Here is a 22027-nt window from a genome sequence, read left to right as displayed (position 1 = left end):
TGAACATTTGGCTTGCAGGGAGTAAAAGGGTTTGGGACTGGGGTTCAGAGAGGGCAAAGGGTACCAGTAATCAGAACCCCCAATGTACATGGATCACATTGTTAAAAAGCAAATTTAACAACAGTTAACACAAAGCAAGAACACCACCACCACAACCAGAAATGGCTCTTTGTTTCCTTTCTTTTAGATCTGGAAGGACTACAAATTACGTTGGGATCCAAGGGAATACGATGGCATCGAGACACTTCGTGTTCCAGCAGACAAGATCTGGAAGCCAGACATTGTTCTCTATAACAAGTATGTGTGTCTAGACAGATTCACAGTCAATTGCCAAAATCTTTGACCCAGGTGACCCACAGAAAAGGGCCTGTGTTGCTAAAATTGTGTGGCTTTCCTTGCAGTGCGGTCGGCGACTTCCAAGTCGAAGGCAAGACCAAAGCTCTTGTGAAGTACGACGGCATGATAACCTGGACCCCACCAGCCATCTTCAAGAGTTCTTGTCCCATGGACATCACCTTCTTCCCTTTTGATCATCAAAACTGTTCCCTGAAATTTGGTTCCTGGACTTATGACAAGGCTGAGATTGACCTCCTGATCATCGGCTCTAAAGTGGACATGAAAGATTTTTGGGAAAACAGCCAATGGGAAATTGTCGATGCCTCTGGCTACAAGCATGATATCAAGTACAACTGTTGCGAAGAGATTTACACAGACATAACCTACTCTTTCTACATCAGGAGACTGCCCATGTTTTACACCATTAACCTCATCATCCCCTGTCTCTTCCTCTCCTTTCTCACCGTGTTGGTCTTTTACCTCCCTTCTGAGTGTGGTGAGAAAGTGACTCTTTGCATCTCTGTTCTGCTTTCTCTTACTGTCTTTTTGTTGGTGATTACCGAGACCATCCCATCCACATCTCTTGTGATCCCACTTGTTGGTGAGTATCTACTGTTCACTATGATCTTTGTCACCCTGTCCATTGTGGTGACTGTGTTTGTGTTGAACATACACTACCGCACCCCAGCAACGCACACCATGCCCAAGTGGGTGAAGACCATTTTCCTTCAGGTTTTCCCCTCAATTCTGATGATGAAGAGACCTCTGGACAAGACAAAGAAGGCAGGTGATGTTAAAGACCCCAAAAATCTTCCTAAGAGATCTACCAATGTCAAGTTTGCTCATCGAAGAGAGCCCAAACTTCTGAAGGAAAGCTGCCACTGTCAAAAGCCAAGAGAGATGGCTCCTGGCAGGGGACGGTTAAGTCAGCAGCCTGCACCATGGGAGACAGAGAGTTCAGAGCACTCACCGGACGTGGAAGATGTGATTGACAGTGTTCAGTTCATAGCAGAAAACATGAGGAGCCACAATGAAACAAAGGAGGTGAGCATATACCCCTTTCCTCCAGCCCGCTGTGCCCCCAGCATACCTATAGGCACTTTACAGACTAGTCAGAGCATCGGTGGGAGTTACATTTGTGATACAGTCAGACAGAATCATCTGAGAGCAGCTCTATTATCATGCAACACTGGGGAACCTGGATTAGAGCTTACATAGCTACAATGAGATGATATGTAGCCCTACAACACATCTCCAATCTGCATTTACTTACAGTAAAATGCAGCTATGCTACACATGCAAGACAGGCTTGATTTGTGGAACAAGCCCCAATACAGCAAACAGTAATAAAGAGAGGGTGTGGAGGGAGACTGCCCAGGGAAAGGCGAACTGACCGAGGTGTTGCCTGAAATCACAGTGGTGAAGGACACGAGCTCCTTGGCACTCAGCAGCTCGGGTTTCACTTCCTCTACTAGAGGAATCAAAGGCATCTTGGAGATGTGCTCAGCATGCTATCTCCCACACTCTCATGTCAGTAACTTGCTCCCCCTCCCCCAAAGCAAGGACTCAAAGATACCATGCCAGCTCCCCATGCCACCACCCCTTGACTAGCTGAGGCTTCCAGAAGCTCTTGCCAGGTGTCCGGAGTTGTTTCATAACTATAGCTCCCTGCATCTTTAACTCCTAGTGAAAGAATATCAGGATCCCAATACGGCCTGTTGATGCATGGGGAGAAACTGAGAACAGGGAGGAAATGAGAACACCTGGCCTAACACGTGTCACAGGACAGGAATGGCCGATGAGCTCCCCTCCAGGCTGGCATCATTTTCTGTGTAGGAGATACAGTTACTGCTGACCTACTGTGCCATGCAAGTCCCCTAATACACAACCCACAGAGGCCATAGCAGAAGGTTAGGAAGAGTTCAGGTATGCAGAAGCTCTCTCTGTTAGCATCACTTTGAGGCCTGGAGGCTGCTTACTTCCGGGTAGGGGGTTCTCAGTCATAGCCCACATCCTCCAGCCTATTCCCTCACTGCTTCAGACTCAGGTCCCCAAAGAGCCAGGCTCCCCTTATGCACAAGTGACAAGAGTTGGATTCTCAAGCAGAAAATTTGGGAACTGTCCCTAGAACCAGGAAAGGACTCTTGTCACAGGAAAGGGGTCATAAAGGTCTTTGGCACCGTCCATGGCCATCCATGATGTATATCTACCCTCCTCAGACAATGAACACCACAGAAGAGACACGGGCAGGCAAACATAACACCAATAATTGATTTTGAAAGTATCGGAGAAAGTTGCTTTGTGGGGGGAAAACACTATTCATAAGACGAAGCATGTTGCCAGGCGGTGGTGGCGCACGCCTTTAATCCCAGCACTCGGGAGGCAGAGGCAGGCTGATCTCTGGGAGTTCGAGGCCAGCCTGGTCTACAAGAGCTAGTTCCGGGATGGGCACCAAAGCTACAGAGAAACCCTGTCTCGAAAAACAAAACAAAGACAAAGCATGTTTTCCTATGGTCCTGGTTTTCAAAGCTAGCCTTGATCCTTTTTTTATCACATTTCAGGTAGAAGATGACTGGAAATACACGGCCATGGTGGTGGACAGGGTCTTCCTCTGGGTGTTTATAATCGTCTGTGTGTTTGGAACTGTGGGGCTATTTCTACAGCCACTGCTTGGGAACACAAGAAAGTCTTAATCATTATTTTCCTTTTGCCTTCTGAGTCTTTTAGATGATGTGTTTGTTCTAAACTACTTACCACAAGAAAAGACCAAGCACCCCGTCTCCTAAACTACTACAAGAAGGGAAAGGCAAACCATATTACAACCTTAAGAGCCTAGATAGATGTCTTCGTTGTGCTGGGTGTCCTTTAGAGCCTTTTACCACCAAAGCTGCAGTGCTCCCAGGCCAGAAGCACTGACTCAGTTTCCCTATGCTGTGCACACTTTGTTTCCGGGAACATGCATGACCCTCACAGAGCTAGGCCCTCAGCTAGCACCAGTTCACACTGAAAAGTGACTCTCTTGTATCTGAAGCTCCTGTTGGTTGTTCCCATGATGCACAAGACTGGAGAGAAACTCTGGAGTACTGCTGACATTCGCAACGCCTGCCTACTCCTGTGCCCTACTGTCTTGTGCATGTCTCTGTGACGGAGCTCACAATTCTCCGGCACACACATGGTTAAAGGAGAACAGATGGTGTCTCCCTTAATGGACTAGTCAATCAATTGTACTATTGGCTTTCTGTCTGTGTGAAATATCACCTGAGATAACCAATGTGAAAGGAGGAAGTTGCTGTGAATTCATGGTTTCAGAGGATTTAGTCCCTGATCCCCAGGCCCCACTGCCTCTGGATCTTGGAGATGCAAATCATGACAGACATGCCCAGTAGAGGGTAGCTGTCCACTTAATGGTAGCTACCAAGAAAGCAAACAGAGAGGGAGAATCTGGGGTGCTAATATTCCTTCCAAAGGCACACCCCAATGACTTAACTTCTTCCCAGAGGGCCTCATGTCCCAGAATCTCCACAGTGCAGAGGACTAAGTCTTGAACACATGTCCTTGGGGGTGATCCAAATCACAGTCGTATGGTTCTGGCAGGACAGGTGACTCGTACCCAGCTCTGTGCTAGGTGCGACAAGGGTAACACAAATAGATTCTTTCCTTTGCAAAGTTACAGCCTTTTAGAAAAGTCATACATGACAAGATCAACAGGATCAGGTAATGGAGAACAAATTTACAGCAACCAAAATGAAAGAACCTAACTGGGAAGTACCTACAACCACTCTTTTTGTTTGTTTGTTTGTTTAATTTTATTTATTTTATGCATATAAGTGCTCTATTTGCATGTATGACTACATGCCAGAAGATAGCATCAGGTCCCACTATAGATGGTTGTGAGCCACCATGTGGTTCCTGGGAATTGAATTCAGGACCTGGAAGAACAGCCAGTGCTCTCAACCTCTGAGCCGTTTTTCCAGCTGTTTTTTTTTTTTCCGTTTATTTATTTATTAAAGATTTCTGTCTCTTCCCCACCACCGCCTCCCATTTCCCTCCCCCTCCCCCAATCAAGAACACCTGATTTTCGATAAAGGAGCTAAAAGTATACAATGGAAAAAAGAGAGCATCTTCAACAAATTGTGCTGGCAAAACTGGACGTCAACCTGTAGAAGAATGAAAATAGATCCATATCTATCACCATGCACAAAACTCAAGTCCAAATGGATTAAAGACCTCAATATCAGTCTGAACACACTGAACCTGATAGAAGAGAAAGTGGGAAGTACCCTACAACACATGGGCACAGGAGACCACTTCCTACGTATAACCCCAGCAGCACAGACATTGATGGCCTCATTGAATAAATGGGACTTCCTACAACCATTCTTGTATTTCAAATAGGTATCTGCCTAGTCTTTCCCCCACACCCTTCACATGCTCACTTCATGGAGACAAAATAAAATCTGTATGAAATTTTAATCTTGTGCCATTTGGAGCAATTTCTTTTCAGAGCGGGAGGATATTGGGAATTGTGTAGTGTTCCATGCCAGTTACCTGTTGGCGTGACTGTGCTAACTTGCAGATGTGTCTTAGACAGCAGCCCGTGGAGTCCAGTAAAAGGAGCTGTTTTTAGTTCTACTCTCTTCTAGCAAGTCCCTGTTCACGTGCATAGGTAGTTTCATGATTCAGTTTTACTGTTCTATGCTGTTGTTCCCAAACAAAATCAACAACCTTTGCCAGGGCCTGTATGATGGACTGTCTGACATCGTTGAGGGGTGGACACCTGGTCCCCTTTCAGGATGAGGCTGTAGAGACAGCAATACCTCTCTCTGGACAGAGGCTTCATGTTGGGTGGTTTGATAGGGGCTGGCTCATATTGGACAATGTTAAAAAGGGATCTCTGAGATCCTCAGGGATGCTGAGTAAGCCGTGGGCCTTGCCAAAAATCCTCTGCAGGTTGGGGGCCACCTTAGTCTGCTATAATGGTGGTTCAGCTACACCAAGAAGATAGATGTCTTGAGTAGTGCCTCCATCCTCCTGCAGATCTGGGTGGCCAACCATGTGACTTGTGGGGTTGTTTATTGTTGTTGTTGTTGTTGCTGCTGCTGCCATTGCTGTTTTTAATTACAACACTTGTTTTGTTGTGCTATAAAAGGTCCTTACACACTGTGCAAACAAATTCTCCATCCAGTGTTAGCATAGACATTTTGTGAATTGCACTGAAAGAATGAAGGGTAGGAATGATCTCAGGCAGGGGCTGGAGGAAACCATCTCAATGCCTTCATGCTTGAGAGATCATTAACGCTTGAGAATTCTTCAGACTTCCTGGCCTAGCTTCCAAGGAATTACCTAGCAATTATCAAAAGATTCTCTACTAAACAAGCTAGCAACACACCTTTAAAAAGAAGCATGCCACATTTTTTTTGTAGCGGGGGGAGCTGCAACATTTTTTTTTCAGAAGAACAAAAGAAAATATGAACTCAAAATCTATAAAACAGCATTAAACATATTGTTAAATACATATTGAAGGCTTTTAATTTTAGAATACTTTTTGATCATCATCTGCATTATTCACTGAGAAAGGGCCTCTCATTCAAACCCAAAGTTCACTGATATTAATAGTCTACTACCAACCTGGTCCAGGGATGGCCCCTATCTGTTTTCTAAGGCTGGAGTTACAGGCAAGCTGCCACACCCACCTGACATCTACCTGTGTTCTAGGAATCCAAATCCAGTCCCTTGCCTGTGGAGTAAGTGCTTTGAATGATGAGTCACCTCCATAGCACACTGGTTTTCGTTAGACCAGTCCAAACAAGTTAGAATCCAATCGTTCTTCCCTAGAGATCACAAACAGATGCAGGTGCATGCACACGCACGCACACACACACACTTTCCAATTGGTGTTTAGAAATGTCTAAAATGGGGGCTGGAAAGATGATGGCTCAGGAGTGATAGTTACTATTCTGCCCAAAGACCAGTTGAGTGCCCAGCGCTCATACCAGGTGGCCCCCATCTACCTGTGGCTACAGCTCCAGAGGATCTAATGTCCTTTTCTGCCCTGCACACTCGTATCATGCATTCATGCACACACTCTCTCTCACACACACACATGCCCATGTATACATAAATAAAATAATGGAAGTAAATCTTTAGAATATCTAAAAGGTCATTGCCCCTGTCCAGATGAGCAGGGATGCCATTATCCCTTGGGACCTGGGCAATAAGGACACTATGCTTCTGTACTCTGTGAAACAGGTTGGTGTAGAACTTTCCCTGTCAGAACAACCACATGACAGACACCCCTGTGAGAAACCAAGACTCTTTTGAGGGTCCTTATTTGGGGCATAGTGCTAGAAAGATGGGCAGACGCTCCCTCACGCAGCACCTTGCAGCGAGAGCATCTGGCCTGTTGGGGTGAAGCAGAAAGATCCCTGCCTAATCCTTTGTGACACCCAGAGGGTAACTTAAAAGCTGAAGAGTATTTTTACCTGTAAGTCAGACTGGCTATAACCTGTATTAGTTACCTCTTTGATGGCTATGATGGTATATTTGACAAACATTTTATGAATGAAAAGCTTGTTTGCATTCAGTTGAAGTCTATCACGGCAGAGGAGACACGGAAGCAGTCGGCCACATTACCTCCATGATCAGAAAGTAGAGAGACCAGGAAGTAGGACAGGATATGAAACCTCAAGCCCCACCCTTAGAGAGTCCCTTCTTCCAACTGAACCACACCTCAAGGCCCACATTACCTGGGAACCATGTGTGCAAACACATGAGCTAGGGAGCCATTTCGTATTTAAACCACGATACAGGATTTCTTCATGGGGCTGTTTCTAAGTTACTTGAGTAGATCATCACACTGTTTGCCATTCTCCTGGATACCTTCCGATACTATAATCCTCAGGTCTGTCTGAATCCCCATTGCTCCCACAGCAGAGACCATCTTCAAGCGCTCGGTGGGCGTGTCTGACGCAGCAGTGGCCTGAACTGAATTCCTACAGTGGACGACCCTGCCCAGAGCTTGGACAAGCCATACCAGCTGCCCTCAAAGATTTAGTCAAAGATAAGCATGAGCCAAAGATAAAAATTCTACTTTTATTTTCATTGTTTTGTTTTGGCATACTGGACAGAAAATGTACGAAGAAGAAATGCATGCCAACTTAAAGTGAAATAGCCATCAACATAATTAAGTGGACCCATTTTAACACAAAAGGCTGCTTGTTTTAAAGACAGAACTTTGAGACAATCGAAAGGTTCATCTCAGCATTTCATTGAAACATTATCCTCTGGACATTACAGTGGTCCATGTGTCTAGTTTGACACCATCTTTCCAGGGACCAAGGCAATGGATGTTACAAATTGACTATGTCCTGTAGCCACGGGCTATGCTACCCAGCTTACTACCTGACAGAGAGATGATATCAAACTGTCACCATCTGTACTCAGTAATTAATCATAACAATAATGATACGGCAGCCAGAGAGAATGAGCGCTCATAGGATGCAAAGTGATCTTCACACGACCATCTATGATGTATTCCTGCCAATGGACAGTTAGGATGGCTATAGTCATGTCAGACTACAGGAAATTCAAGGGACAAAGGAACAAGCCAGATGGTGTCTGAAGCGAAGAGACTGAGAAATGAAAAGCGGAGACGTTCTCGATAATAGCAGAGTTAATCCTCCCAAGAAAGCATTGCGAAGGAGGAGACTAAAATGGACTGAGGAGGCACAACAACCCAACCCTGCACCAGGTCCTATTTCAGTAATGCTAACTACAAAGCTAAAGTACTTCTGAGTCAGAGAAACCACAGTTAAAATTAACTATTTTGTTAAATATGACGATATTGTTTAGGAAATGTTCTCATGTAAGAAATAATTCTTTCTGGTCAAGAGAGGGAAAGAGCTGGCCCCGCCCCTCACCAGCTGCAGCACGGGAGCACTGTTGACTGGGCAAGGGTGAGCCAGCCACAAGAGTGTGAGCAGGAGAGTCCTGGCCCTGCCCTCATCTGCCATGTGGTGGTGTGGACAAGCGAGAGATGTCCTCCCCTCCCCCGCCTAACCCACATTACCTGTGGCAGGTGGGAGAGCTGGCCCTGAGGTTATCAGAGCAGGAGAGCTGCCCCCGCCCCTCACCAACTGCAGCACTCAGGAGAGCGGCCCCTGCACCTTGCCTGGACAACACAGTACAGCTGGTCCTGGTGGTGCAGGTGCAGATGAGCCAACCCAGGAGGGATGGAAGTAGAACCAGCCCCAACCCTTGCTCCTTGCTGCATAGGGTGAACTAAACTATCCCAGGCGTGCTGAAGAGCTCACCCTAGTGGTGAAGATGGGGGACAACTGTTGGCTTGACCAACCCTGCAACCATTCAGGTCAAGAACCAGGACTGTGAGTGGGCCCAGCCCAATATTCACTCCATCTATGATCTGCTGGAGCACATGAATGGGCTGGCCCTGCAGATCCAAAGCTGCAGGACCTCCACAACACAGGACAACAACAGGATATTCAAGAGGAATCCCATTGAGGGCTCAGTATTGATAGCTTAGCAGAAAACAGAGACCTCAAACCAGACCAATGACTCTTTGCAGTGAACACTTGCAAGTAAAGATATATAGACCAAAGAATATACTGTGTGACTTACTGTGTCACACTACAGCTTCCACAATGAGATCTTTCTCTTTTTTCTCTCTCTTTTTTTCTTTTCTCTTGTTTATTTTATTTTTGGGGGGAGGAAGAGCATTGCAAAGGCAGAGGAGGGATACAAATAGACAGGGAAATTAATGGGATTGAGGTGCATGATGTTAAATCCACAAAGAATAAATAAAAGTTAAAAAATAAATAATTCTCTCAAGGTACACATTGAAAACAATGCATTGAGCTAGAAATGTTGGGGCAGGCTACACAAGAGTACAGCATGTGGGTAATCCAATCCAATACTTCTAGTATTCAGAAGGTGCCATGGAAATTTCCAAAGGAAGGAGGCAACCAACTATAATGCCTATGAACCACATCAATAACCCGCAAGTCAGGGTAACACTCCAGGTGCAGTAATGGCGCACAAACCTTGATGGTAACCAACAGCTCTCTAGCTGGACTTAAGACTCTCTCAGTAGCTAACTACTAACCTAGTTAACTACTCAGTGCTACTGAAGTCGTGGTCATTAGAGGAGAATCTACGACCGCTAATTCACTAAGCCAGCATAATCCCTAACAACAGTCTAAAATAAAAACATTTGTCTTTAGATCCACCAATGAGTATAGTCTTCACCCCCCATCAAGGAAACTTCTCTTGGCGACAGATGGAAAACACTACAGAAAACCACAATCAATCAAAACACATAGGCATAGAGCATGGTCCCAGATATGTCTTCAAAAGACTCCCACACCTAAGACTCAGGGAATGCAGCCAAAGAAGAGGCAGACGGATTGTAAGAACCAGAGGGTCAGGGAGTTTTGTGTGTCTTCTTAACATCAGAAGCTACGTCCATAAAGTCTCACCAGTATGACTGCCCACACATGAACTGAACAAAGATGATACCAATAAACTATTGGGGGCTGCAGCCCCCTGGCCCCTTGACTTTCTTTGCCTGCTTCAGACCCTTTGCCTGCTAAAGTGAACTGAGCAAAACAACTTGATTACCTGTGCCTGCAGCTGCTCTGAGCACGAGACCCTGATGGCAGGAGAGTGGCTTCTGGTGGGCCTGTGATGGAAAGATCCTGAGAGCTGGGGCGTGGCCAGAGCCCTATATAAGCTGCCCCTGAGCACAATAAAGTTGGCATTCTTGTATCAAGGATAATCTGTGTCCCCGTGTCTCGGTCTGTGTGCATGTGTTTTTAAGTCTCCAGATTAGTTCCTGGCTCGCGAACTGACCTGTAGTGGCACAGGTGCTACAATAAGCAAGCCGAACTGGACGCAGGAAAGCCTCAACCCCACACAAAGAACCGTAGATAGCTGCAGAAAAGCTAGGAATGGGAGAGGTGATTGTCTCCAGGGAAGAGCACACCAATTGACTCTCTAGTGCCAAATGGTCAGCCCTGAAAACATACGTGCACATAACATTATATAGACTCAAGAGGTTACATTTAGAAACATATATGTATAATAATACATAAATGTATGCAATAACAATTAGTGAAAAAAAGAGGCCATAGATTTGAAAAAGAGTGAAGAGGAGTATACAGGAAAACTTGGAGGGAAGAAAGGGGAGGGAGAAATGTTGCAATTAAATAATAACCTTAAAAAATAACCTTCTGGGGAGGGGGGCTGAGAGATGGCTCAGAGGTTGAGAGGTCCTTCCTTGTTCCTCCGGAGGTCCTGAGTTCAATTCACAACCATCTATGATGAGATCTGGTGCCCTCTTCTGGCCTGCAGGGATATATGCAGGCAGATGCTGTATACATAATTAACAAATAAATCTTTTTGAAAAAAAATAACCTTCTGGGACTGGAAAGATGACTCAGTAGTTAAGAGCACCGGCTGCTCTTCCAGAGGTCTTGAGTTCAATTCCAGGCAACCACATGGTGGCTACAACCAAGTGTAATAGGATCTAATGTCCTCTTCTGACATGCAGGTATACAAGCAGAGCAGTCATCCATAAAATATGAATCAATAAATAAAAATTCTAAAAAACCTTCTGGGATCTGGTTTAATTCACGGAAACACATTAAATAAACCTTGTCTACACTCTCGGCCCTATTATACATGTTGGGGGACACAATGGAGATAACATTGGACAGGTAAGGAACTCACTCTCACCAAACAGAACAAGAACAATCACTTTCTAAACAACATAGTGAAAGTGGAGAGATCTCTAGGGCTGTGTTCTGTCAAGACCCCCTCAGGAGCTGTGGGGTGAGCAGACACCCAAAGAATGAGATCAACCAAAGAAGCTGTCTGTGCAGGTCTTGCAACACCCACGCACTGATTGGGATCAGCTGTCAAATTTTGCCCACAGATTTTTCTTCCTATGCAGGAAACTTAATCTTTTTAACTTTCCTTTGTATTTTGTGTGTGTGTGTGTGTGTGTGTGTGTGTGTGTGTGTTTGCTATGCTAAGGCATTTGTGCAGATGGCACTGAAGGACACCTTAATGGGAATCAGTTCTCTCCACCAGGAGGGTTATGGGTATTAAACTCAGGTCCTCGGGCTTGGGAGACACTACCTTTACACGCTGAGCCCTCTCTGCAGGCCGAGGATTTCTTTGCTTTCCTGTTATCTTTTGGAGTACTCCCCCAGGATCATTATGCTATGTAAATATTTGTCCTTTTCTATATTTGAAACTCTTAATATCATCTTCTACTTTAGCTGCTGGTAAAAATAAGCCACGTGCACACACTGGGGTTTAACCTTTCCTTCATTTGTAACCATCCGTATTACATCAGGGAAAGTTTGTTGGAGAAAATGGCTCCTGCTGGTGTTTTTCAAAATGTAAAATTCAGTTCAGCTCTAAACACTTTTTCTGATATTAATACTGCCCCTTTTCCTAGCATATTGACAGGTAAAACAGGACGAGTTCGAGTCAAAGCAAAGGAGGGGGATGATAACTGTTCACCCTTTCATCCACATTATCGGTCAGGAAGTCATAGGTAAGCCTTGATTTTCTGTCCTGCGGTAGCCGCGCAGCAGACTACAGTCTAAGGGACAAAGCTCCTGTGAGGGGTCCTGTGGTTCTGCCCTGAGGAAACTACAGAGAAAACGCCCAAGTGCAGGACTGAGAACCTCCCTCACCGCTTGCTAATGACCCCCAAGCTAAAGTCCTCCAGGACACAAAGTTAGTTTAAGGTCCACTGCTCATACTGCTGGCTAGCCACAAAACTAGGACCAACCATCCTCCTTCCCTGGTTTTTATTTCACTGTGTTATCTCCCTCCCAGCACACTGTATTCCACCTTACGTGCTGGATTGGCTCAGATCTGAGCACACTATTGGCAGCAAGGTGGCAGGGGAGGGGGGGCAGTGTAGGCTGTGCAACAGGCCCTGAAGAGGCTGAGGCAGAGATTCCCCTTTACTGGTTATGGCTAAGCTCAGTGGGAACTCCAGACCAGGGTTTAAACCATCCCTTCTATAAACACACTTAAACACCATCAGCAGAGTCCAAGAAAGACCAGCTAGAGAAGTGTGGCCGAGGACTGAATCCACCATAAACAGTGAGAGGGGGCTGCAGGCTGTGGAGCCAGGGGTGGAAATATGATCCTGGCAGCCTAGGAAAGGGGACAGCCCCTGTGCTACTTCTGCTGTGTGACATGAACAAGAAGCTACCAACGAGGACTTCCACCTAACCTTGCTTACACATACCAACACTGACAGCCAGAAAGGGACCAACTGCAGGATGTGACTAAGGGCTGGGCCCACACCAGAGGTATAAGGCAGCACAGATCAGACTCAGGGGGATATTTAAAAAAATAAATAAATAAATTAGGACATGGACTTGAAGGATGGGGCTAGGGAGTAGATCTGGGAGAAGTTAGGGGGTGGGAACTGGAGGTAAATAGGATCAAAATACGTTGTGTGCAATTTTCAAATAATTAAGGAAATGTTATGTTTTTACAAAGAATTTAAAAGTATAAGAGAATCAGTATAAGTCAATCGGTTACTAGACATGGAGAACAGGCCTGTTAGGGTCCATGAGAAGCCACATAAAAGACCACCAGTCATGCACGCAATCAGCAAGAGCGCTATATTAAAATTCCAACATGTTGGGTGGCACGTGGCAATGAAAAGAGAAGCCCGCAGGCTCCTTTTAAGCAAGATTAGCAGAATTCCAGGGAGGTGACATTAGTCTGGGGGTGATTGGTGGGTTTAAACAAGTTTACAGGTTGCTATAGAATTGGTTGGTGGCCTAGTAGTTAGGGGCTTTTCAGCTGCAGTGTAGAAGAAGTTCTCTAGTTCTCTTAAGCGTGCACAAGGCTGCAGGGCGCCTTGGTTGTCCCTGGGTTGCAGCTTTTCCAGGAACTGCTTGCTCAGCTCCAGCTGGTTCTAGTAAACTGAAACTAAGGCCTGGTCTCTGGGAGGGTTACTGTCATGGACCTTGTCTGGCTCCCCCGGCCCTCTCAGGTCCAGCAATGGCAAGATCTCTACCAGAAAGTTCAAGAGGAAAAGAGAGAAAAAATGAAGACAGATAGTAAAAGAAATAGTAGAAAATCTTCATAATCTGAAGACGTTAGTCATCAAATGCAGAGAGAAGGAGATAGGGGGAAGAGAAGGGTGGAGAAATAGACAGAGCTGGATGGATATCCCTGTCTGCTTAGACACAATATGGCATATCTAGGTCTAAAGATAAAAGGAAATGCCTAAGAGGATTAGGAAGGAGAAAATACAGACCAGCAGGAATAAGAGGACGCAACTCTTACTGTGTTTTGCAATGTCGATAATCTGAAAATAAAACCTTAGATTGGGGTTTTCAAACCTCAGGGACAAACCACTTAGAAGCACCATGTCTGAAATAGAACAGAGCAGGGAGAGTTTCAGCACTGTGGAGAACAAACTCCTTTCATAAACCTGGGAGGGATTCCATGGCAGCAGCAAGGTCAATCTGATAGATGTTCCCCCTCAATCCTAGAGGAGCCATGGGGTGGGGAGGGGAAAGGAGGGAGACACAGGAAAGGAATGCGAAGGCAGAGACTCAGTGGAGGAAACCAGTTCTAGCTGTGGTGGTTTGAATGGGAATGACCCCCACAGGCTCCCGTACGTTAGTACTTAGTCATCAGGGAGAGCCACTACTTCAGAGGAATTAGGAGGTGAGGCCTTGTTGAAGTAGGTGTGGCCTTGTTGGAGGAAGTGTGTCGGGGGGGGGGGGGGGGTGAGTTTTGAGGTTTCAAACACCCAAGCCAGCCTCAGTGTCTCTCTCTTCCTGTTGCCTTACAGATCTAGATGTAACTCTAGGCTACCTTTCCAACACCATGTCTGCCTGTGTGTCACCAGGCTTCCCACTGTAATGATAATGAACTAAACCTCTGAAACGGTAAGATTAAATTAAAGGCTTTCTTTCATAAGAGTCATGATGGTCATGGTGTCTCTTCACAGCAATAGGATACTGGGTAAGACATTATCCAAATCATAATCAAAGAATATCCAGCACTTTTAATTTCCTAAGAGAAGAAAGGCGTGTTTTAATGAATACAGTTCTAGTAACTAATGGCTGCTTTTCTGTTCTAACTTATCTTGATGAGATCTCACCAGTCGCAAATCACCAGAGCTCCTACTGGTACCATTAGGAAAGCTTTGCAATGCAGTGAACCAAGTTCCAGTCACACCTGCTAAGAAAGCTGTCACAGCCAATCAAGATCAATGTCAATGAACCCCATATTTGTAGGACATTCACTGACAAGTAGCATCTTGGACCAGTGTGCTTACAGTGTTCTAGGCCAAGAGTTTTACCTGTATAATTCCCGAAACTGTTGTCAAAGTGTGGTCAACCCACACTGGTAGAGAAGAACCACATGGCACCAGTATGCAGCTCAGGCCAGCCACCAAGGGAATGGGCAGATACCAGGGGTACCAGGATGGGCAAAATGCAGGCATTTATGGGTGAACAGATGCAGAAACTCAGGGGATAGAGAGGTGCAAGCATGCAAGAATGAATAGCTATAGGAGTTTAGGGCCTCCTGCGCAAGAACGGAACTTGGCGTCCTCTTTGAATTGTCCCAAATCCATCTCTAAGGGCAGCAACCCATCACATTAAATCAAACCCACATTTTCTCAGGGTCCTCCAATCACAGAAAGCCCAGAAAGCCCAGACAACGGGACTAGGGCCCTGCAGCTAGTGCAGGCATCTGCATTCTGTGCACAGGCCAGTAGCTGTCAGGAGGCGGGGCTTGTCTCTTGTGTGCCTTTTAAATGGATCTAGAGGGTTGTTCCTAATGGAAATGATGAAGCCACATCTTCAAGGCTGGAATGAAGATCAGAATGGAGCCCACAACAGAAACTGTCAGGAAGAGCCACAGGAAGATGCGGTCAAGAACTTGAGCCACAAATTTCCAGTCTTGCACGACCTGCAGAAGAGAAAAGGGCACCTTTCATTCAAAAGGCTGAGCGGGGCTTCTGAACCCATTAAGGGATGTGAAACAAGCAATGTTGGATTTGGGACACATTTTAAAGTTTTCAAAATCTATATGTACATCATTAACAGCGTGGGCTTAGATTCTATCCAGTGATGTTATTCGTTGCACCTCAAGAAAATAACTTGCAAGTTGAGTTTTGAGGAACACTTACCAACAGTGAAAATGTACACAGAGACTACAGAATTGTTTGTATACTTAGAAATATTGCTAATCAAACACACATACAAAAAAACTGATTTTTATACAATGCTTCCTGATATGCCTATGAAACCAAGCACAAATTGCTATCTTTTTTTTTTTTTTTTTGGTTTTTCGAGACAGGGTTTTTCTGTGGCTTTGGAGCCTGTCCTGGAACTAGCTCTTGTAGACCAGGCTGGTACAAATTGCTATCTTTAGAGCAGTTTTAGGTGTCACAGGACCTTCCTTCTATCCCATGTGTGGGCGTGGTTCCTCCAGTTCCAGAAGACAGCACTGAGGAACAGAGGAAATGACAGGTAGGACAGGCATTATAAGCAAGGGGTCTATGGAGCCTTTAGTTAGGCTGGGATGCTGTAGGAGAATGGGTACCACGCTTACAGTAGCAGGTCCAAGAAGGGACAAGCCATGGGCTAGGGAAATCTGTGAGAGAAGCATAGGAGCTCACCTTTGAAGGGACACAGAGTCCAGCTTCTACACTGCCCTCAAGCTAACAGCAGTTGCACAGGAAGCTTCAGAGAAAAATACACTCAGTGGAAACCACTTCTGATCTTGAAAGAGCAGGGAGGAGAGGGAAATGGATGGAGGAAGGAAAGGATATTCTGTATTCTAGGGACACACAGGACCATCTCCCCAGGAATCTCACAGCAGTACTGAGCCTCATGACAGATTGCCAGGGAAAACCAGGACACGGTACAGGGAATTGCTAACGAGCTGAGTGCTGCAATCAATATTTTCACCTGTTGATAGGATTTGCTAAAGAGGAATAGAGCAGGAGGCCTGCTCATTGACAGGAGGGGAAGAGCTGTTTGCTTTGTTTTGTTTTGTTTTTTGCCTTTTCCTGAGTTTTCCAAGTTTAGAAACAAAACTGTAGCATAAAACATACAAACAAGATAGAGTAAAATGTTAAAATGTTAACCTTAAGTAGTAGGATTATTAATGATTGTGGTCCTCTTGTCTGAGTTTTCCAAACTATCTGCACTGATCATATTTTTTTTAAATCCACTTAAATGTTTATATTAGATTTACAAAAGATACAAAGAAGTAAGACAGAAACTCCCTCCCTAATAGCTGAAGCATATAGCTGGTATTTCTCTAGCCTTTTAAAAATCAATTGGATAAAAAATATGATAAAGAGTTAAGAGAGAAGATAAATCAGGCTGAAGCTATGAGGACAAGATAAAATACACAGCATGCTTCCAAAAACACTTCCCTAGACCTGTTTGTGAGCCGTGATCTAGTTTTCAAGAATTTTAGAGTAAATGACTGAACTCTGCGTGTAGACGGTGTAACGATAAAGGCTACTTTCGGCCTGAGTACTGACAGGTTTCAGTCATTTCTTCCTTGTTGTGTCCTTCAAGGCAGCTTCCAGAAAAATGAAGTTCTGGCAAAGTAACATGTCACACAGGATAGGAGTGGGTCTGTGGCGGTCTGTGGCCAAAGTGGCGGTACCTCTGAGACTTAGGCATTTCTGGTTTTGAGACAGGCTCTCATTGTGTGAACACTGTTGATCTCAAACTCCTGGCATCTTCCTGGGGAGCTGGGGGTTCCCAGATAAAAATCACCTGGTACTTGTTTTTCAGTAATGTGTACACTAAGTAACCAGTTCCTTTTCCCTTGATGAAGTATCTGTTGTAACTAAACGTGTATTACTTTCCAACTTTTGATTCTTTCTCTTCACTAAACACATTTTTTAAACACATGTTTTATAAGATCATAGCATGAAGAAGTGGAAATAACCACAGGCCAGGATAACCCATTTAAAGGTGCAATTGAAGTCTTTAAAATGGAATTGAGGAATTACGGAGAAGAGGGCTGAAGCTGCAGCTACTTGCTTTTAGTCATTACACTTTGTGAACTTTTTTTTTCTAAAAATTTAATGTTAAAATTTCTAGCTTTTACTGTTCTTCTTTCATATGGTTTACAGTGGCTAGCTGATAATGTCATTGTAAACAAGAACCGTATTCTGTTGTTAGGGACACCAGCATGGCGCCCTTGTGCCCTCCCGGTCACGCCACAGCGAACTCACCTGGCTGATGAAATGTTCCTTCTTCACGTGCCTTGAAATGTATCTGATTGACTCAGCCGCACTTTCCAGGAAAGCGACCAGAGCTCGTTCCCCATCGCTAGCAGGCAACTGTTTCTTCTTCCCTGAGACTTTGCCCCGCCCTGTTGCTCTCCTCTCCTCTCCATCGGGGAAGGAGAAGCGCTCCATGGGGTCCTTCATACAAAGCCATCTCGGGAGTTTCTGCAGAAGCAGCCTCTTCACCCAGGGGGCCATAGGATGGTACGTTGAGGAAGATCTGTGGTGAACATTAATGACGAAAACCGTGACGATGATTGACAGGGTAACAAAAATCATAATAAAGAGGAGGTACTCGCCAATGAGGGGGATAACTTTGGAAGAAGACGGGATTATCTCTTCAATTACTAAAAGAAACACCGTCAAAGAGACCAAAACCGAGGTTGATAGTGAAAGCTTTTCCCCTTCATCGGAAGGTAAGTAGAACACCAGGACCGTGAGAAAAGACAGCCCCAGGCAGGGGATGATCAAAAAGAGGGTGTAAAATAACGGCAGGCGTCTCAGAACAAAAGAGTAGGTCACAAACGGATAGGAATAAAACCCTTCTCTTCTGTTACCCTTCATCCCCTTTGCATTTAGTATCTCCCACTCTCCGTTATCAAAAAAGTCTTTCCGGTCCACATTTTCATTGATCAGAATGAGGTCAACCATGCTACCGTCGTAAGTCCAGGATCCAAACTTCATTGAGCAGTTCTGCCTGTCGAATGGGAAAAACGTGACATCCATGGTGCAGGAGCTTTTGTAGCTGGCGGGAGGAGTCCAACTGACGGTCCCACTGGATTTCACAATGGCCTTGGTCATGAGGGAACCCTCGAAACGTCCATCAGCACTGCCACGAAAGTAGTTATGCTTTAGTGGCCGGCCAAACACTCACTGTCTGGAGGGTTGCCCCACCAGTCGACTGCCTATGCTATGTTCCTCTTCTACCATAATGCCAATCACTATTTTACAAAGAGATTGCTTTGATACATAAAGTTAATTCTTCCACCCAAATCAGGCTTTTCTTTTTTTTTTTCCAAATCAGGCTTTTCTATCTCCTGTGTTGATCTGACCAACGCAGTCACTACTCTAAGATACTTACTTTTCAAAGAGAACTATGTCAGGAAGCCAGAGCGATTCTGATGGAACCTTTATCGAATTAATTCCACCATATTCTTCAGGATTCCAGCGCAATTTTTGGTCTGTCCACTCCTGCATGAAATGATTATTGCGGCAACTTTATTCTGAAAACTCAGTACTTTAGAGCTTGAGATTTTCAAATTTCTAAAATTGACCAGCCCACCATTTTGTTATGAAAGGGATTTTCACCCAGGTTAGACCCTGGCATTCTATGTAGGATTGGGTGAGGCTTCAGGATGCTCTGTAAGCCAGCCTGGCCTCTGAACCTCCACATGCCCATGTGTGAGCCAGTCAAGAGGCTCATCACAAAGGGCATTGAGTCACAACTTGTGTTTCTACCCTATTTTCTCTTAAGAAACAAACAGAAGTTGATCTTGTATCCTGCCACATTACTAAAGGTGTTTATCAGCTTTAGGAGTTCTTTGGTGGAGGTTTTGGGGTCGCTTATGTACACTATCATATCATCTGCAAATAATGAAAGTTTAACCTCTTCCTTCCCAATTCGAATCCCCTTGATCCCTTTATGTTGTCTTATTGCTATTGCTAAAACTTCAAGCACTATATTGAAGAGGTATGGAGAGAGTGGACAGCCTTGCCGTGTTCCTGATTTTAATGGGATGGCTTTGAGTTTCTCTCCATTTAGTTTGATGTTAGCTGTCGGCTTGCTGTAATTAGCTTTTATTATATTTAGGTATGACCCTTGTATCCCTAATCTCTCCAAGACTTTTATCATAAAGGGATGTTGAATTTTGTCAAAAGCTTTTTCAGCATCTAATGAAATGATCATATGATTTTTTTCTTTCAGTTTATTTATATGATGGATTACATTGATAGATTTTCGTATGTTGAACCAGCCCTGCATCTCTGGGATGAAGCCTACTTGATCATAATGGATAATTTTTCTAATGTGTTCTTGGATACGGTTTGCCAGTATTTTGTTGAGTATTTTTGCGTCGATGTTCATGAGTGAGATTGGCCTGTAATTCTCTTTCTTGGTTGAGTCTTTGTGTGGTTTTGGTATCAGAGTGACTGTAGCTTCATAAAAGGAATTTGGTGTGACCCGGACTCTCTGAATATGGCGGACAATGAGGGTTGCTGAGAAGCCAAGGACAATGGCACTGGGTTTTGATCCTACTTCTTGTTCTGGCTTTGTGGGGGCCTAGCCAGTTTGGATGTTCACCTTCCTAGACCAGGATGGAGGGGGGAGGACTTTGGACTTTCCACAGGGTAGGGAACCCTGACTGCTCTTCAGACTCGAGAGGGAGGGGGAGAGGAGTGGGGGGAGGGTGGGAGGAGTGGGAGGCTGGGAGGAGGCGGAAATTTTTTTTTCTCAATAAAAAAAAATCTTTAAAAAAAAAGAGTAGCTAAGGTGTCAATGAAGGTTATGGTGGAGATAAGAATCTGTGGAAAGTCATTTTTTTTCTTTTTTGTCTATAAATGAAGGATGGGGATACTGAGCATCCCCAAGCTAAACAGAAAAAATGTAAAGTAAAAGCATAACAATCTATTAAGGTTTGTGAAAAAGAACGATTTATTAACTTATTATTATATTTCGTATAATGACAAATAAAAAAAAAAGAAACAAACAGAAAATCACAACTGTGTGGGAAGGTGCATGCCTCTAGTCCCAGTACTTGGGAAGCTAAGCTAAGAGGACGGTGAGCTGAAAGCCAGCCTGATTTATACAGTAAGACCCTTTCTCTAAAGTAATATCTGATCTCATCCAATTTATTCCGGGGGGATTTGTTCAATGAGATATCAGTCCCTTGACAATGGGAACATATGATTCTGGCCTGTTGCTGTGAAATGTCCACACCCTCATCACTTTTAAACAGCGAGAATGCATGGAAGACTTTCCTTTGATGGCTTCTGTAAAGTGGCTTCTATAAGCTCCTAATTAGCACTTTAAATTAGGTCTCTATTATCCTGGACCTCCATATGTTTGGTTTTTTTTCTTCAAGTGTTAGAAAGGTGTACCCAGCGTGAGGCTTCCTGGAGCCCAGTGATGCCATCTATGTCATTAAAAAATTAAGAATTGGCAGATGGGTGGCTTCATTGGATGGCAAAATATTGAAATATGAATGATGCCTAAAAAAGCGCAAATCGCTTTCGAAATATTTATGTTTATACCCATATGTTTGTGAGGCTCTCAACCTTGGTCAATGAAACTTTGCTTCTAGGAGATAGTGGTCAATGCAGGGACCCATAACTGTTCAGACAGAGGAGTGTGATTGGGAGGGCTCAGTGGTAGATAGGACTTCTGGATCAACCACCCCAGACCCTGCCATCCCACCCATGGTGCAGGGAACATCATAGAAGAGGGGACAGAAAAGTTGTAAGAACCAGAGTTCAGACAGCATCTCCTGGCCATGACAGGGTGAGGTACTCCTGAACCCACCAGCGCTATTGTTACCTACACAAAATGTGCACAGGATCAAACCAGTCAGTATTCCTGTACAGAGGGGGAAGGGACCCCAAGCTACCTCTCCACCTGAGTAGTTATTGAAGGCTGATAAGGGAGAGAAAGAGTCTGCTCTCTTTAGGGGTATAGTAGATGCCTACAGACAGCAGTAATTAGACTCAGAGACAAGAGAGTTATTTTTAAAAAACATAAAATTGAATGGGGGAGCTCCTGGAAGGGGTGGGAAAAGCAGAAAATGAATATAAATAAAATACACCATATGCAAGTATAAAATTCTCAAAGAATAAACTTAAAATGTTATATATTTTAATTACCTTTGCCTTAGACTTACTATATAATAAGAGAGATGAATTTTTGATTTGATAGTTTTTTTAAATGTTTTTTCTCAAATTATCTTTTTATATTATTTCCTGTTCCTTCCAGCAAAGCAGCTTACACGGATTTGGTTTGGGCATAAAGGACCAATGTTTGGTCATAGCTGGCATTTTCATCTCTGTCTTGTTTAAATAAATACTGATTTATTATCTCTGAAAAGCAGTTCTAGAATGGATGGAGGAGGGGTTATGGAGACCTCACCCTGGGCTGGGGAGCCATTGGCAGTTGACTGCTGCTGAAGGAAGATGGGGAACTGTCTGTCACAGTAGGGCCATGGTGTGATGCTTATGCCCTGGTGGATGGTCCTACATCCATGCACATACGTGTAACACTAACTGGATTTAATGAATTATATATATGTTTAAATAATAGGACATGAAGTTAGAAGGGAGGCATGCTAAGGAGCCTGGGCAGAGTCAAACTGGGCAGTGGCGAGCTGATAT

General features: G+C 44.5%; 2 protein-coding genes across 3 annotated transcripts in view; one reads left to right on the top strand and one right to left on the bottom strand.

The window, feature by feature from the left end:
- Chrna6 (cholinergic receptor nicotinic alpha 6 subunit) overlaps window positions 1–3360 on the top strand; it is a 7230-nt gene extending 3870 nt beyond the window's left edge. Inside the window, exons 4-6 of the mRNA XM_005362488.2 lie at window positions 188–297; window positions 402–1380; window positions 2898–3360. Of these exons, the coding sequence (XP_005362545.1) occupies window positions 188–297; window positions 402–1380; window positions 2898–3029 (1221 nt within the window). The 3' untranslated portion in view covers window positions 3030–3360. The remainder of the gene's footprint in view (window positions 1–187; window positions 298–401; window positions 1381–2897) is intronic.
- Window positions 3361–15186: 11826 nt separating this feature from the next.
- Window positions 15187–22027, bottom strand: part of Chrnb3 (cholinergic receptor nicotinic beta 3 subunit) — a 19750-nt gene continuing 12909 nt past the window's right edge. For both annotated transcript variants that reach the window (XM_005362486.1, XM_005362487.1), the window contains 3 exons: window positions 18750–18859; window positions 17615–18497; window positions 15187–15321 (listed from right to left, as the gene is read on the bottom strand). In XM_005362486.1, coding sequence (XP_005362543.1) covers window positions 15187–15321; window positions 17615–18497; window positions 18750–18859 — 1128 coding nt within the window. The remainder of the gene's footprint in view (window positions 15322–17614; window positions 18498–18749; window positions 18860–22027) is intronic.

This window comes from Microtus ochrogaster, linkage group LG7_11 (genome assembly GCF_000317375.1).
Source record: "Microtus ochrogaster isolate Prairie Vole_2 linkage group LG7_11, MicOch1.0, whole genome shotgun sequence".
Classification (NCBI taxonomy): domain Eukaryota; kingdom Metazoa; phylum Chordata; class Mammalia; order Rodentia; family Cricetidae; genus Microtus; species Microtus ochrogaster.
This window is presented reverse-complemented; position numbering and strand designations above follow the sequence as displayed.